Consider the following 18,851-nt stretch of genomic DNA (forward strand, 5'->3'; position numbering starts at 1 on the left):
ACACAGTGTGCTGTATACATCAAATGTAATATGAAAAAAAAAAGATTAATAGAAAAAAAATCTTTTCAGTCAGTTTACATCTATATATATATATATATATATATATATATATATATATATATATATATATATATATACATATACATATATATATATACTGTAGATAAAGATAAACATATATACGCATAGACAGACAGATAGTTTAGATATATGCGTGTGTGTGTAGTGAAACGTTTTTCATACAATTAATCATAGGGGTAACTGTGGATTAATCACAATTAATGAAGTACTGCAGTCCTGTAGGTACTTGTTTCTCTTCCATTTTTCAGCAGACGTGTGTGGACTGCACACATGGGCATCCGCTACTAATGAGCCCGTTGTTAGAGTTTAGGCAACACGTTGCCATTAGGCTGTTTGTATGGGCTGCTTGACACCCGGGTGAAAAACAGCTTTTTCCTCATTTAGTTCTCAGTTGAACATTTGTACCAGAGAAAACCTTTTTCCCCTTTGGGAAAAGCTGCTGGAACCGATGCCCCTTGGAGGCATATGTGGTTCCCTGGGAATACTTTTTTGGTGATTCCGATTTCGAATTCCAGCGGACCCCAATTAGAGTCGTGACCCCGAGGTTGAGAAACCCTGGTTTACATGATCTGTTTGGTTGCAATGTTTAATTAAAGATAAAGTCAACTTTATGTAGCCTTATGAGTAACGTGAAGTTATGTTTAATTGACCACTCTGACGAGGCACTTCAGCAGCGCTGCTTTTGTGGATTGCTTTGAACCGTTGCTCACAAAGGCGTAGATTCAAAGGATTCTTACGCACTCCAGTTACTATAGATCAAGAATTTGCCGAGATGAGATAAAAGCTGGGGAGACGGCATCCTTACTTATGTATACACTGATTTCCCGCTGCAGTCGCAGGAGTCTCTCTGTCAATGAGAAAATACATCCCCATCCAGTCTCGCTCTCGACCGCCTTTGCCTTTTTCTCTCCCCATTTCTCCACTTAACCAGCTGTGTCTCTCCGCTGATGTAGAAATATCTTCAGTCTGATTAACTGCTTTTAGATTTAGCCCATAAAACATAGACAGGAGTCTTTGGAGAGCGGGCGTCGTCGTCCCGACGGGCGTTGCGACTGGGAGTCAATGAGACTTTATGTGTTGTGTCTGGCACCTGTCGGCGGTGCTGCAGGAGTATCGGCCTCAGATAAATTAAACATGTTACGCTTCATTTGAGCAGTGGCCGCTCGCTGCACCCCTGTGACTATGTGTTCTCCTTTGAAGTTGAACCCAAAGTGTAAAACACGTCACGGCGAAATGGAAAGCTATAGGAAACAGAGCAGGTGTATTTTAGAACACCTCCGCCGTGGAGTCGTTTTTAAATTGGGTTCAATCTATTTTTTACCCTCAACAATCAACGGATAAACAACTCCTATTTGCTATAGGTAAATGTTTCCCACGTTACATCTCCTTAACATCACAATACACTTCTGTGGCTCATTTTAACCCATAAAGATTATTTAGAAATGTGTTTATTCTCTTAAGGTGTCAATAATCCACGCTGAAGCAAAAGATCAGATCCAGGTATTTGTCATTTGTTTGATTTTGTGTGCGAAAGAACAAACGAGACAAAACACATTTAAGGGCCTAATTGCCTCGGTCAATAACCGTGGTTTCCCTGTTTTACATTTCATTATGGGGAGGACAGGATGCAGGCCATTTCATCAAACAGAGATAAATAAAGGGCTGCCGGAGCCAGGAGAGGCCTATATCGCCGGTAAATGAGCGCTTTATGAAGAAGATTATCGCAAATCCCTGGCACACAGAGCGTCAGCGCATGAGGGGCGAGGGAGGCTCCAGGATGCAGGTTTGGCTACCTCCATCTCGCACGTTCCCCCGGCAATCGATCAAAGCCCAGAATTACAGCTGCGCGCCGTGAGGGAGGAGCAGAAGGAGCTAGCGTACCGACAAACGCAGGCCTTAACTAACGCAGAGCACCATTCAGTAATGGACTTCCCTTTAAAACAGAAACAAAAAGAGGGACCCTGATCTGTCTATCTATACAGTTAAAATAAAATATTACACAGTATAATAGGGTTGTCAGAATTTGGGTGTTTTTTTTTTACGACTGTCGAACACATGGGCCAATTACGCACAGCGTATTTCCAATTATTCCACTGTAAATCCACCTATCGTTGCTTTGCCGACAGTCGATACACATGTTGACATTTGCTCACACTGTAGGGGATCGAAATGTCAACCCAACACCGAGCAACCAACTTCAGGTCAGACCTCTAGTAGCATTACGTGTGCGAGGAATATTATCCAATTTCACTTAATTAGGCTGAAAACTATTATTTTTTTGACTCGTCGAGGCATGAAAGGCAGAACAACGAAATCGTCTTCTGCTAGGTGGCAGCAGATGGCTATGAAAACTATACAAATCATGTCCGGTACCGATACTACAACTTTGAGTATCTGCCAATACTGATATCAATCCGGTACCTCCTTTTCTCCAGAGGTGATAGTAAATAGTAGTAAAGTAGTAGATAGTAAAGTTCAGCTTCAAAAATTTTGCCCAATATCAGACCAAAAAGTCATCCCTAACACACACACACACATGAAAGTGTGTGTTCATAACAGAAAAAAAACTAGAGGAAATGAAATCTCACAGCAAGATCACATGAAGGTAAGTGAAAAGAAAAGAAAAAAAAAAAAAAACCTCCAGCAGCATGAGAAGTGGGTGCAGGTGTCACAGGTGGGGAAGAAGATAGAAAAAGGGAATCTAAAGAAAGCAAAGGAAAAACTGAGCAAGATGGTTCCGCCTGACTGCCGTTCTCTTCCTGCACTGCTGTAAAACAGGTTTACCAAAACTCATCCATCCTGCATGGGGATTTCCCCCGACTCGTTAGTGTAGCCCCGCACTCAGTATTCACTCTCAGACGAAGCATGTGGCAGGAGAACAAGTCAGACAACGGAGAACAAGGTCTGTTCGTCTATAATTTAGGACACAATCAAAAATACCTAAGGTACCCTCGGCTGCTAGGCTGAGGCAGCGTTGATGAAGGTACTCTCGCCCCGACAACAACCCCTGCAGTGTAATCTACACTACGCTACAGAATAGCCTGTTAGCTACTTACCATTGGGACTCTCCTCGTCAATGGTCACAATCGTGGCTGGGGGCCCCGGGCGGGACAGCTTACATTCTGCATAAACAAAGAACAAAAAAAGAAAAATTAACATCATAAATGCATGGCTCCGCGCAGCGCTGAAATAACACACTCTGCGGCTAATTTACTGGCATCTAGACCAGGGGGTGTCAAATATACGGCTCGCGGGTCAAAACTGGCCCGCTAGGGGGTTCAATCCGGGCCGCTTGATGAATTTAAAAAATAAAAATACACAAGCACTTTATGATCAGGAAATTTGTTGTAAAAATCTGTTTTTTGGACTTACTGTACTTTATCATTTATTATAGTGTGACTGGTGTGGTCCGGCCCACTTGACATCCAATTAGGTTCTATGCGGCCCGTAGAGTTTGAAAACCTCTGCTCTAGAAACTCACTTTAAAAAGATAAGCAAAACGAGTTTGAAAACCCCTGCTCTAGAAACTCACTTTAAAAAGATGTCATTGACTGAGCTGAAAGAGAGACCTGCAGATAGTATTGGTCAGGGATAAACTGATAAAAACAGATGGTCCTGGAGCGCCCCCCTGATGTGGACCGCTGCATAATTTCAAACTCACCAGCCAAATTAAAAATCGGATTTGAGCATTTGAGAAGAGCAGACGTCACATTGACGAAAACTAAAACGTGACTCTTCCGGGAAAATGCGATAACCACCTTTTTTTTTCCTTTTATGGAAAAATAAGATTCGGTTATGACAAGTGTGGGTTGAAGCAAAAAACCGCAGGAGCTTTTTAAAGTAAAGTTCAAAACTAAAGGCCCAGTAGAAATTGCCTTTCCCCAAAAACTGGATGGAATTTTATTCGGCCCTGTAACAACATCTATTTCAAGCAACGCACACTTCTGTTGTCATCGACTATTTTCTAAGAAAGACTGCATGAGATGAAATTAATTTAGTCAGGGATGTACGAGGCAGCTTTGGTGATTTAATTTACTGAGTGGCCTTTACGAACGCTCCCTCACAGTGACAGTGTCAGTTCAAGAGAAAATGACACAAGATTTTGTTTTTTTAATTAGTATTTCGTAACACTATTTTATTTATTTGTCCATTTATTTCGAGTTGCCTTTTGATTTCTTGTATTGACTTCATTCAAGCTTTGTCAAAATTAGTAAAGGTTTTTTTTTTTTTTTTTTAGCTTTTACATAATATCTGACAAAACACTAGACAGCCCTTCGATCTGAGGAGTGGTCGCGTTGACCGGCGAACTTGTAACAGTGCAGTAAAATCACAATCTCTAGTCAGAGTTGTAGGACTTTTTTTTTTTTTTTTTTTCAAAAAAAACAAAAATTTTTGTCTTATTGTCTCCCTAGCATAAGACCCACACAGGAGGGCAGCATCGTTGACAGCCGCAAACATCAACAACACTGACACCAGACGGCCGATAGGTCAAAAACGGGGCTGTCATATCACAGAGCGAGTGACAGCCTCACAGATGGATGTCACAGTGATACAAGTGCGTCGGACAAAGGTAATGTTAGCTTGACAGACAGCGGCAGATGAAGCAGATGGAGAGGTGGGGCAAGGGGGACGAGACTGGAGGGAGGAGGGGGTGCGTTGGGTTTTTTTTACTACGTTCTCTAAAGCCAAAGTGAGGAAAGTTGAGGAATGAATGGGGGAGCAAAAACAAAAATGCGAACATGATGGTCAAGATACGATGGAAGGGAGGAGGGGGTGCGTTGGGTTTTTTTTACTACGTTCTCTAAAGCCAAAGTGAGGAAAGTTGAGGAATGAATGGGGGAGCAAAAACAAAAATGCGAACATGATGGTCAAGATACGATGGATGTTCACCCTCTTACCCTCATAATGCCAGTCTGAGGAGGTTAGTGGAGCCGGAGAGAAGCAGAGAAAAGGCATGGGGGGGGGAAAAAAGGAGAGTGTGAAACAATTAGCAGAAGACCAGCTGTGATGACAGGAAAGAAGATAACAGGTCATTATAGCCATCACTGGTTGCATAAAGAAAAGGAACTTTTCGGAGGGCATAGTAAAACAGCTACAGAGAAAGAACGGTTAATAGAAAACAAACAGACGGAGAGTGGCTTCATTTAATGAGTTGACGAATCTTAGAAGATCCAACATCATTAATAAAACGCAAACATAGCGTACGAGCTTCGAAGGTATTTTCCTCCCAATTAAGGAAGCTGGAACACACTCTGTTCCTGTGTTGCCGGTCCTGAAACACAGCTGCCGTGCAGACGTCTTTGGTCCTGAAACACAGCTGCCGTGCAGACTGCTGTCAGCTGGTGTCATTTTACATTACCTGTAATCAGAGAAGGACTAAGAAAAGAGACACTGGGTCAATGACACCACATCAACAGTCAACGCTCTAGGGTTTCACACCCACCTTCTGTTCCCTGAATCCGCTGGCGCAACTGTGCACCTGTTCGTAGGTGCGAAACAGAGGATAGTTTTCTTTTCAAATATTCATGACCGCGAGTCTTCACCTGCGCAGCAAAGCGCATAATATTCAGAGATGAATAAAACGGGGCGTTCATCAAAACTCGCTGATGTTGTTTGAAATTAGATTTTTCTCAATTTTGCTGAAATATCACCGTATTTTGTATTTTGTTAACATTGGCTTAGTGGTCATGGTCTGCATAACTAGAGTCTCTTCCATTTTTTTTTTAGCTGTTCAGCTAGAATCGTAAACTGCCGTGATCATTGGATTCTCAAGTTCTTCTAAACGTACCTCATATGACAGATGCAACTTCGGCTTAACGACAAAATCTGCGAACCTCAAGCTAGCATGTAGCTAGCTTGCAATAATTTTCTTATGCTAACAGATTTAATTATTTTCCATTAGTGAACGAAAATGAGAAAAGACATCCTTAAAGTTGTTGTTTCTTTACATATTTTTGCAGCATTGTCGCCCTCCTGTCCTAGAGGACAAATCCACCGTCTTGTCGTTCTCAGTACAAATTCTTCTTACTTCGTGGGTCACTTCCTGTCCTCCATTTGTTTGTTGTTTTATTTTCCTAATATTGGCCGCTCAAAATACTGCCCCCCTCCTTTTCAGTCACTAGCATGTTAGCCGCTACAACCTGCTGCACGTTCTTCCTACAGTAGCTCCATTCGTCTGTTAAACCAATTAACACGACTCTTTCTGCAACTCATCAATAGCCTTGACCTTTGCGTCTGAACTGCTTGCTTTGTTTCCAGCATCACAGTACTCCTAGCTTTCATCTCGCTGACAATCCTCCTCTTTTCATTGGTTCTCTAGACACTACCTACTCTCCTATGCTGCTTCGCTGCACTCTCCCCTGGCACCACTTTAGAATCCCCAGTTTGCCTCAGGTGGGATTTTCTACACTGGCTATAATTCACCAGTGTGGAGCTTCTGTTATTCCTGTATGTTACCATTAGCTTTTCAACTCGTTTTAACCCAACAATTTCCATACGGTATGCAATACCCCAACCATCTGTCCTTCTGTCATTCATCCACTCAGACCCTCCCTGCGACCTCTTCTCCAGCTCGCTCCAAGATTCCTCTTCTTTCACGGTGAGATATCCAACTCGTGCTGCGTAAGCGCTGATGACACCGCTTAAACTTTAATCCCCAGGTCATGATCCCGTCTGACACTCATTTCACATTCCAGAACCCTGTCCATAGATCGTTCTCCCCCAAGATTATCACTACTCCATTCCCTATCCTATCTACACACTGGCAGAACAGCTTGGATCCAACTGGTCTCCAGGAATATATATCTGCTAGCTCTCTGCCTTTACCACACAATATCCCTATATTTGACATCCATATCGACTCTATTATGACTTCCATGTTCACTGCTGCATCAATAGACCGACTATTAGCCTCTCTGTCTTCACTGCCTTCAATCGCCTACTTTTGAAGAGACAGAAACTAATATCCATAGCTTTAAAGCTGATTAAATGACAGACTGTTAACGGCTTAAGACTAGGGGTGCACCATTCGAATAGTCGGCCGATAGATCTGAGGCGATATCGGTGATTCCGCGGGATCAGCGATCGGCTGATTCCATTATGTGAAACAGAGCTTATCTACCTCCGTGAAATCTCGATAATCAGCCACTGTCCCCTTCTGCTGTAATTAGGGGTTTACTGTTTATGGGTATGGGAGAGTGTTGTAGGGGAAGCATAGGTTGCAGCAGTGATGTTGGTTCTGTTAGGAGTTTTGTCCTTTTATTTTGGTGAATAAAACTCTTCATGTTACAAGTTAGTTCCCCAAAGGCAACACAGGCGGGGGGCACCGCAAAGCCTTTTGGGACAAAAAACTTAACAAAAAAAAACCTGCACCTACAAAAAAATCCGAAATAGGAATCAGTCCAAAAAATGCAAGGGGTTTATCTCTACTTTAACCCCTGGCATTGATACAAATTCGTATTATCAACCAGATGCATAAGGAAGCTTTTTTTTTTTTCCTTTCACTTTTGTATGTATACATAAATACATATATAAATATATATACACATATATGCATACATATATACATATATATACACATATATGCATATGTGTATATATATATATACATATGTGTATATATATATACATATATACACATATATGTATATATTTATGTGTATATATACACACATATATACATATACATGTATATATGTATATATATATATATATATATATATATATGTCTAAATTTTAACTGAGCTAATCATTAATATAACTGTTTACACAGTTTTACCTAAAAAAAAAAAATTGGAATGATAACCTTATTTATTTCCCTAAACACCAAGCACTTCTTCACTGGTGGCACTTCCTTTAAAATTCAGTTTTGCAAATCTCTAAACAGAAAATGCATCACTAAGCAGACATTGTTTACTCACAGAGAAATATTTGAATGCGATGCCCTGGTTTTTATTGTTGGAAGTACCCACTGTAAGAGTATAATGCAGGCCTCGAGCGACTCTCAGGAAATATTTCACTGTCATATTATGGTATCTCATCATAACGTTGTTTCTCAGTTTAGCAGGGGAAAAAAAAAAGTGTAATGACTTTTTATTTTTCAATTATTATTTCGGTGACAAAAACTAACAAAAGCATTTTTTAAACCGATAAAAGTCATATGTTTCAGGAGTGTAAACATTGTTTAGGCGATCTGTTAAATAGTTCTAAGGAATTCAGGGTTTTTAGAAAGTAGTTTAAGACTTTTTGGTTCAGTTGGTTCAGGTGGTGGTTCACTTGACGGAAAATGATGACCGTGCCTTGGCCATGTACTGTAAATGCACATCAAATGTCTGCAAAGGTTTTTAAATGTTAGCGTTTTATTTAGCCTTGACGAATGTCTACCTACATAAGATAAACCAATATAAAATAAAAATTAACTTTCTCGGCAGAGCTCAACGTTTTGATCCGCAGTCACTAGAATTTAATGTTTCTTTGATGCTTCTAATAAAACAGTATCTGTTGTATCAGCTCTGGCACTTATTAATTCCATGCTAAAAAAAGCGCGCTGTATTTTATCACTGATAGTTTTATCTTTAAACCTGTTGATATGGTTACAATATATGGTTATATGTAGGACCTTTTCTATGATCCTTTCTGGATTGGAGTTAGTTGGACACCTTAAATTAAACCAGTGGTTCGCGATTATTTTCTGTCATGCGCCCCCTTGTGGACAGAAATGTTTTCACCCTACCCAACCCACACCCCCACGAATTGAAATATTATTGACAACATAACATGTATATTTTTATCTGTACAAACCACTGTGAGAGTTGCTGCCACCTAGTGGCTGGAGGCTTGTTATCATTTATGCATTACAGCAGTGGTACACTAATGTCCATATGCGTGCCATATTCCATTGGTTAGCCCCGCCTGGCATCTCATTGCGCCCACCCAGCGGACCCCGCCCCACTATTTGAGAAGTACTGAATTAACCAAAGCTATGGAAGAGAGTGTTAATGGTTGGTAAAGGTTTCTTTCTGGTCCTGCCTTTGGCTGTCATCCGGTTCATCACACCTTTATCTGATGAGGGCTGGCATTACCTCCAAATGCCCCCACAATTTTTACAAAAACTAATTGGACAGATGGACGGTTAGTCAAGTGTTCTATTTTAATTTGGGTGAGGAAGAGGTAAAAAGAAAACAACTAAGAGCTCTCCTGAAGGAAAACAGCGTGGTGGTGATGTATATCCCTAAATTGTTACGACAAGCAGATATAAAACACGTTGCCAGAGCAGGCTGTCGTTGACCGGGTAAAAGCCAGAGCCAGAATTGTCCTTTGTCAGTGGTCCTCAAATTTTGGAACTTTCAAGCCCCATATATTTTAGAATGAATCAAAATCAATAACATCAAATAACACAACGTTTAAAAAGACAGCCCGCCCCACACAAAGAACTGGGCTTTATGGTCAATCTGTGATGGTAAGATTCTGTCCATGAGTTTCTCGAGGACTCCATTCAAAACCTGTCACGGACCATTACCAGATCATTTAAAACCTTTTTAGGCATTTTATTGAAGGTAGTGCTACATTTTTCTGGAAATCTGCTTTTTGTCCCTGAATTGAACCGTATTAAAATAGTGATAATAATTATCAGAAAGTTTCGTAATTCACAAATGACCAAAGTAACACTCATACAGCACAACCATGTCCATATAAATATATAACAATTCAAATGTCTGAGTGACAATGGAAGGCACTTTTCCTGTCTTTCAACTCACTGGCATTCTCGTTTGACCAAAAAGGTTCAATGGTTTTCCAACTAGTTTTCTTGTCAAAGAGCTCTCCAAAAACTCTTTGACTACCTGAGAAATCCAGACAGAGAAAGGGGGGGAAAAAAAACTAATAGAGGACCAAGCATGTCGAAGAGAGCACTTGTTCTTGTTGGTATGTTATTTAATTCTTTTATACACTCAAAGAGCAATGCCTCACTGTTGGCTATTTTTTCCTCTAAATGACTGACCATATTCTGCCCTGTAAAATGCCCAATAAAAAGCTCAAATGTCAAAACAATCATGTTCGGTATTTCTGCCTGCAGGTCTAAAACTCAGTGGTTTTTCTTCTAACTACATTGTGCGAATCCACGTGTTTCAGATTCCTTTAAGAAAAAAAAAAGACCCAGCAGGAGACTCACAAGTGTGTCTCTCCTTGACTCCACTCGTAAAAGGACATAATCAAATCCATGAAGCTACTGAAGTAGGTTTTTACCCAATAATATAATCAAGGCCTTACGGGATAATTACAATCTTCCCAAAATCTTTGACCAAGGGTTAATCAGCTTTCAATATGAGACCGTCCTAATCACTGCGGCGATGTTAACTTGTCGTTACAAATGTAATTATAATTTGTTTTTGATTGGCTTGAAGACTAATTCGTCAGTGGAAAAAAACAACAACTATTGTCTGAGGTCGAATTATCTTCCAAACCCTTGAGAAACACCGTTCAAGAGCATCAAGGGAAAAAAAACGGAAGAAAAAACATTCTTATAATGATAACAATCTGTTGAAATTGGTTTAAAACTATGTGAAAATGAATAAGAGAATGAAAAATTAAACGATGACTTTCATTAACACAGTGGACCCTCGAGATACGAGCGTCTCGACATACGAGTATTTCGAGAAACGAGCACGCTTACAGACGCCAATGCTAGGAGGCCGAGCACTCGGAGCAGCCCACGCCATCTTCTTAGTTCAATTCACGTGTTCGTCGACTTCCGTACACATCTCCCGCATACTTCCGTATTGTGTTTGCGTTATCTACGTGATTTTACGGGATGGTAGAAGAAGAAATGCATGATGACCATGGAAATAAAGCATGAAATTGTTGATAAATATGAGCGTGGTGCCCGCTAAGGAAAGAAAACAAATTGAAAAAAGGAAAAAGATTTTTTTTAAATTTAGATAAGACATTTTTTTCTGTTTTCTTATGGGAAAAATTATTTGAGATACAAGCACCTCGAGTTACGAGCTCGGTCCTGGAACGGATTAGGCTCGTTTCTCGAGGTTCTACTGTAATCTGATTACTCTCTTTTACCTCACATCCAATCATCTTCTCAGAGTTCTTTTTGTTTGCCTCAGCTCCGTTTTCATCCTGCTTCGTTCGATACATATCCACTACCTGTCCCTCGGTTTATGTCTAAAACCGTCTCAATTAAGTCACATCCCCAACTTTTTCTCCTCACCCTTAGCTCTTCCTCTGATGTGCTCGATTTAAACGCCGTCCATCCTTGTCACTCCTGACAAAAAAAAAATAAACCCGAGCATTTTCATCTGCCATCGCCAACTCAGCCTGCCGTCGTTCAGAGGAGGACTCCGTCTACAAATCATACATCACAGTGACTCTTAGTCCACCTGAAGAAATCTTGCCTGCACCTTTGTTTTGTACCTCTTTTGATGAGTTTGTCACATGCACTAATCCAACTTTATTGCGCCCGCTCCTCGCGTTTTCACCATTCCATTTGCCCTAACCTCATCCACACTCTTGTCTTGTTTTTTCTGACTTTCTCGTTCTCTTCCCTCCAGCGCTGACATCCACATGCCAAGGTTCTCTTCCAGCTGTAACCTGTTCACACCGACATGACAGTGTCATCTGCATACATCATTCTCAAGATTGACTCCTGTCTGACCTTGCCTGTCAACCCCGCAAACAAAGCAAAGACTCAGAGACTGATGTAAACACAACCCAGAACCCACCTTACAGTCCTGTGTCTACTGTGCAAGTCCTGTCTAGTTTTGTTTGGTTTTTTTTAAAGAAAAGCAACATGAGGTTTTGGTTCATTTTCCATCTGCACATACAGCTTGTAATACTGGGCATGAATTGGTGTTTGGGGTATCAATGTATCGATACTTACATGAGTACCGATTACTGTCATAAAGTATCGATACTAAGTAATAAGTGGAAAAAAAATTGGGTCACTTCCAAATCTTTTAGGGCATTGTTTCCCAAAGACTGGGTCGCGACCCTCAGGTGGGTCGCAAGAGATTTTTTTTTTGGGGTCGTCTCGCATCATGTTTCCCAGGAGTTTACGAAATGGAAAATGTCTATTGACTTAGGTCGCAAAGGTTTGTGAGGTTTGGGTCCCCCCCCCAAAAAAAGTGAGAGCAAGGCAAAGATTAATTACACACTCGAGTCTGTCGGCTCCGACAGCATTTTGAATCACGTGCTTTTTCCCAACATCATTGACAAATGACTTCTGAAAATGTGTCAAGCAGTGATATCAGCACGAGGATTTTGATGGAGTATTTAGGCAATTGTTTTTGTCATGTTATATTTGACAGTATAACGAATTATACTAGGATTTCGTTCGAGCGTGACTGAACACAGGAGCTCAGCTTCGCGGCCGCGACACGAATAGACTATTAACTTGTACCCATAAACACAGAAGGCAAATTAATGTTTAAAAAAAAGAAATAATAATAATAAACCAACCACATCAAGATGAACAGAGAAACTAAATAAGGTGCAAAAAATAAAGCAAAAATACACCCCCAAAAAAAGAAGCCTACAAACAGTGCAGGCACAGCGCAATAGTGCATAGAGGAGGCTTAACATCCAGCACAGTCTGGGTGTATTTAGGGGCTGCTGCTGTTGTGGCAGTCATTAAATGATTATTGGACTAAAACATTGAAATGTACCAATTCTGAACACCTTTTAAAACGTTATTGATTGAAATCAAATCCCTGGAAATGAATGTAACTTGACTGACAGGTTAATTTCATTTTTCGCGTTCACTGCACATCATGCAAAATACATTTCATTTATTCCGTTCCTAAAAATGATGTCGCACTCTTCCACAGTCTCCTAATCTTCGCAAAGTAGACTATTGACCGATACATCAATGCAGCAACAAGGCTGTGGCGAGATGAATTCTGCTCGGTGACATTTGGTTTCAAAAGACATTTTTACCTGCCACTCAGTTCAATACTGCGCTTTCCCGTGGCTCCATCTGCAAGAGCACCCATTTGGCCACCAATAAATCAAAACCTCGCCACGCGGTCGTATAGAAAAGAAAAGAGAGGGAGAAGGACGGCGAAGGAAAGAAGAGTCTTCGAAAGGACAAGTCTCCTCCTATAATAAAACACCCTCTCTGGCTGCACCGTCCCACCGATCAATCTGTCGCCTTTTAAACAAATGAATCAAAAGATGTGTTCCGTAAAATGGACGGAATTATGTAGAGCACATTTCCAGCATGTCGGTGGAAATGAGCAACGGAGCAGAAATGTAAAGGGATTTGTCATCGTTCGAGAACGGACGGCAAACAACCTGCTTCGACAAAAAGACCTCGTCATTACGGCGTCTCATGCGAACCCAACATCGCAGCACAGAAAGTCTATTATTAACAAGGACAGATACGGCCATCAGTCAGTGTGGTCCACCTGATGTGGGCCTGAAGGTCAACACTACGTTAACGGAGACGTTCTTAAGAGGGTAAAAATGGCGGCTTATTCCAAAGAGTGGCACACAGCCCAGGACGAACACTGGGCGGAGGCAGAGCAAATGAGGACACTATTTTAATTTCAGAGTTAATTCAGAGTTCATTTATATTTTTAGGACAGAAAGACATTCTGGGAAGGCTCCAAAAAGGGCCTTACAGAGGACAATGAGACAGACTGAAGGCGTGCAGCGGCACATGGTGCCAGGTAATGGCTGCTTGTGGACTGATAATGGCTGAAACAGATGAGCGAGTGTGCTTTTAAAAAAAAAAAAGGACAGGGGTGGACATCGGTCCACATTCTTGCTATGTTAAGTGAAGAAAATACATCCATGCTCATGTTCTTTACCAGACCCTCGCTGCTGAGTATTTTTACCACCCAAGTTGAATTAAAACACATTTTTACTTGTAGTCTTAGTAACTAGAAACGTGATGTTGGAAGAGGAAGGCATGATCTCCTACAGTACCTCCGTTCTGGCTAACATTTGCAGATCTACTAAAGCGGGGTTTCACAAACCTTTTTTTTTCTCTGGGGTCCCATATTTTAAAAGCCAAACCTTTTTTTTCTGGGGTGTCCCATATTTTAAAAGTCCCAAACCTCCGCGACCCAAGTCAATAGACATTAGTCGTAAACTCCTAGGAAACATGATGCGAGGCGACCCAAAAAAAAAAAATCGTGCGACCCACCAGAGGGCCGCAACCCAGTCTTTGGGAACCAATGCACTAAAGAGTAGTACTTACTGTGATGATTTTAAGTTGCTTCACTGATTGTAGGTTGTTCAAGGTTTTGTGGTTTGTTATTATTATTATTATTATAGAATATATATGTAATAATATATTATTATATTTGATTACGGGGGTTAAGAAAAGAAAAAGGAAAAATGCATTTCGTTCCATTGATGGTAAATAGTGTGTGAGGTCTGTCTGCTGCGTGGGGTTAATCAGTGTGAACACACTCACCTGTGTCTCTGTGATTAGTCGCTTATCATTTTATTTTCATGATAGAAGTGATAGAATTTTTTCATCAATATTATTGTTCCTTTATGTGACTATTCAAATTCAAATAAAAGTTCAAAAACTGCCAATCATGATACACCGAGTCTTAAATTAAGTCTAATGGCAGTAGGTCTTGGTGAACTGTCACCATGAATATGTCTTAGTGTAACTCCTTCAGACTTTACACTGTATTGATCTAGGTACAACGTGAACTTAAATTTATTAATGGCTCATTATCGATTATCCAAACCTCTGTGGCTGCTCCGATATAAAACTGCTAAGTCTCCTTTGAAAACTATTTCCACAAGCACCCTCCAAGGGCAGGAAGATATGCATTATCTTGTCTCGTTTTTGGGCTTTTCTAACACTAAAACCAGTGATAAAATAGATTGGATCTTTGCACAGACACATGCAGATCGTTTTAAAATAGGTAAAAAAGAAAATAATATCACAATATGATCATTTGTGTCTAGGATTTGAAAAGGAATTATTCCTGCTTACGTGCCGTTGTGTTTCCAATTGTGACCCCTGACAAAAGCCGTATTCAAGTTAGCGCTCGGGCATCTGAATGTGACAAAAAAAACTAGTTTCATTTAGGGCACACGGTGCCAGCGTGCTGCCCTGAAAGAGCAGCTCTGATACAACTTCACACCGGCTTACAATTCAACGGTTGCATCGGAGACTCCCTCGGAGATAAGAGAGTCAATTTATTTTGGAAGCGCACAATATACTGGTTCACAAAAAGTTTTAAATTTGAAAAAGACACCAGCGTACGCCTCCTGTCATGTGCCAATGTTTAAGTCAAGGAATACAGTAAATGGATTTCCTCTATTTAGGCCAAAAACCTCCCGCGCTCTGCAAAGAAAAAGAAATCTCTGCCTGGTGATATACAGCAGGGGCCATATTTGGGGGAAGTGATGAGTACAACAGGAATGAAAGCGAAAGCAAAGACGAAAAGGAGGAGTGATGAGAAGTGAAAATAAAATCCTGCGTCCATTCTATAATTTAATAGTGGCTGTTAATAGAAGGAAAAAAAAGGGGGTGGGGGACTCCTTCCCTCCCTCCCCCCTCCCTCGGACTTCTATCTCATTACCTCCTGACTGTGAGTTTGACCTAACAGGCAGGAGGTAAAGGTTGCAATCACCAGCCCAGTGAACGTTACAGCACCAGCAGCGCTCCCACACTGAGCACCAGTATGGGTCTGTTGGCCTACATCACAGACAATGTTCAGGGTTAAAGACCCCCCACACCCCCCCCCCCCCCCTCCTCCTCCTGCAGAGCCCGATTAGAGCCACACTGATGAGCAGATTAAAGATAAGGACGGGACCTGCAACCATCCTGACACCCACCCACGACTGGGGCGACGACACACTGAACTCTGCTGCAGTCTGCACATCTGGCTCCCCGATCAGACGAACCCAAAAATAGACAAATAATGGTGGTCGGAACAGACGCGCAGATGGGAAATGAGGAGAACGTATGGCGGCTCGTACGGAGACGGAAAAAAGGCCGAGACAGATGGGGTCAGCTGCTGTCAGACAACGCTGGTGTCTACAGGCTTATTCAGTAATTCGAATCCGGCGCACAGACCCGCACCCGGCACAGGTGTGCTAACAACACATACATTATCTGAGGTGAGGTAGGATTTAGAGGTATTAATGCGAGCATCTGTCCACGTGTACTTCGAAGATTTAGTCACTATTCACAGGGATTACTTGTTACCGAAGTTTTGTGTCGAATGAAGTAAATTAGTAAAACTGAAGTACATTTTTTCCACTGTGTTCTACTGTGGTCTGGTACCAAAAAAAAAATTGTACTTTATTAGTCCCATATTTGGGAAATTGTTGTGTTAGCAGCAGATATGCTGTTAACAGGCTGCCCCTAGCAAGCGCCAAGCATGTGGTTCCTCTGGGAATCAAACCCAGGACTCTCTGCTCTCTGCCTTCGAGGCACTATGGAACCAGCGCCGGTCCCCGCACCAGGGGTTGAGAACACTACAGACCAGCACCGGTCCCCGCACCAGGGGTTGAGAACACCTGGGGTACAGTCATCAGTGTGATTTTTTTTAAAGTAAAAAAGTAATAAGTAGTATTAGGATTTGAATAAACATTTTAATGTTAACATTAAAATAGCGCTGGACTTTTCTAAGAATGGAACTGTTCAAGGATAAAACTGTTCTATCAATTGTTTCTCGAGGTCATTCCAAACTCCTGACAGTGTACGTTCACTCCTTTAATTAAATAAGAACGCTGCGACACCAAGTGCATCCGCTGATCTCTGCTACTGGTGGGAAAAAAAATAAATAAAAAAGAAAAAACCTAGTTGCTATTTTCAATTGATAGTAGACAACACGGAAGTTGACAAAGCCAAAAGCCCAAGGGCTTTTTGAAGTGAGCTGAAGCAATGAGATTTATGAGTTGTAAAAGTGTGCTGAGGACATTAAAACTCCTAGGGGACACTCGGTTTTAAAGGAAGGCAGCAAGAGAGTTGGCTTTAACCCTTTTAAACGACTCAAACGACAGGTCTCTCAACAAGCTACGTCTCAGTTAGCCGAGGGTGACGCCGCTGCATAGCACCACTGTTAAATCAACAGGCAGTAGAGACCATACAGAATGAGGGATTAACATGATTCGCTGGCACATCAGTGTAAGTGGAACGAGTCGACGTCCTCCAGGAGGAGTCCAAAAGTCCAAAGCGTTTTTCTTCCCCGTGCGGCCACGGCACTCTTTATCTCTGATGGGTTTGTGCTGATACTTTATCATCGACTTAATCTACAGTCATCACTTCACAAAACGGGCGATAACGTTGTTCGGCGCAGAAGAACACACCAAGCCACCCATCATTGGTAACAGGCGCTCGGAAGGAAGACAGAAGACATGATCAGAAGACCTCTGGACAGTACGTCCTAGAGGATCAAACTGTCACAGAGCCAAGGGTAAAAATGTGACTCGACATACGAGCAACTCACTGAGAGCTGATAGAACAACTGGTTACTGTGTTCTCTCCTTTAGCCAACCGTACTGAAGTAGCAGGTTATTGGCTGTATGTGTGTGTCTGTGTAATTCCTCCTATGTCAATGTGATGGAAGTCATTAAATCACTAGTCAACTCGACGATAGATGGATGGATGATGGATGGATAGATGGATGATGGATGGATGATGGATAGATGGATGATGGATGGATGATGGGTAGATAGATAAATAGATAGATGGATGGATGGATGGATGGATGAATGATAGATAGATGCATAGATAGATAGATAGATGCATAGATAGATAGATGGATGGATGGATGGATAGATAGATAGATAGATGGATGGATGGATGGATAGATGGATGATGGATGGATGATGGATAGATAGATAAATAGATAGATGGATGGATGGATGGATGGATAAATAGATAGATGGATGGATGAATGATAGATGGATGGATGGTAGATGGATGGATAGAGAGATAGAGATAGAGAGAGAGAGACAGAGATAGATGGATGGATGGATAGGGTGATAGATAGATGGATGATAGATAGATGGATGAATGGATGGATGGATAGATGGATGAATAGATAGATGGATGGATGATTTCCTCACACAGTGATGGTAACTCACCCCCGTGAGGTTAGAATTGTTCATCTCATTGCGAGACTCCAACAAACTTCTTTGTTTTCTTTTCTCATAATGCTGTGCGTTGAACCCCGCTGACCTCACACCACTGGAACGTGCAACATAAATGAGATGCTTCCTACAGTAAGAGAGGCAGCGCCAGGGGACGTACTGCAGGGTGTAATTACATTTCCCCTCAAAACACAACTGACAATGGAATTTACTTGCACACGAAACTAATCCCTCCGACACCGGGATTCATATCCAGCGGAAAAGGAAGGGATAAAAATGTATTTATTACCGTCGATAGAGCGGAGGAGTTCCACCAGTGCGCAAATCAAATGCTAAGCTAGTAAAGATGCATGAGGAATGAAACATTTCATGCATTTCTATTCATTTTTTACTTAGGTCAATGGAACCTATTTATTTTCTTGTTATATATACACAAAAAGAAGAAGAAGAAGATAATGGTTCTTTCTTAATAAAACACAAATTAAAAACACATTGTCTTCACGTTGATAATTCTAGTGCTATTTATAAAAAATAACCCACATGAAGGGTAATAGGACACATTAAAAGACAAAACACAATTAGACAGAAGACAGCATTTTTGTCACGTTTCTTTAGAGCTTTTTTTTTCTTCTTTCCAATCAATATTTCCTCCCATGTTTCCACTGGGCCATTTACATTTTTCTTCATCTTATCTG

At 41.2% G+C, this 18,851-nt stretch overlaps 1 protein-coding gene across 1 annotated transcript in view; it reads right to left on the reverse strand.

Moving 5' to 3' along the window:
- pcdh15a (protocadherin-related 15a) overlaps positions 1–18,851 on the reverse strand; it is a 206,765-nt gene that overhangs the window by 122,209 nt on the left and 65,705 nt on the right. Inside the window, exons 7-8 of the mRNA XM_025060675.1 lie at positions 4,980–4,994; positions 3,138–3,203 (exon numbers count right to left, since the gene is read on the reverse strand). Coding sequence (XP_024916443.1) covers positions 3,138–3,203; positions 4,980–4,994 — 81 coding nt within the window. The remainder of the gene's footprint in view (positions 1–3,137; positions 3,204–4,979; positions 4,995–18,851) is intronic.

The sequence above is a fragment of the Cynoglossus semilaevis genome, chromosome 12 (genome assembly GCF_000523025.1).
Source record: "Cynoglossus semilaevis isolate Cse_v1.0 chromosome 12, Cse_v1.0, whole genome shotgun sequence".
Classification (NCBI taxonomy): domain Eukaryota; kingdom Metazoa; phylum Chordata; class Actinopteri; order Pleuronectiformes; family Cynoglossidae; genus Cynoglossus; species Cynoglossus semilaevis.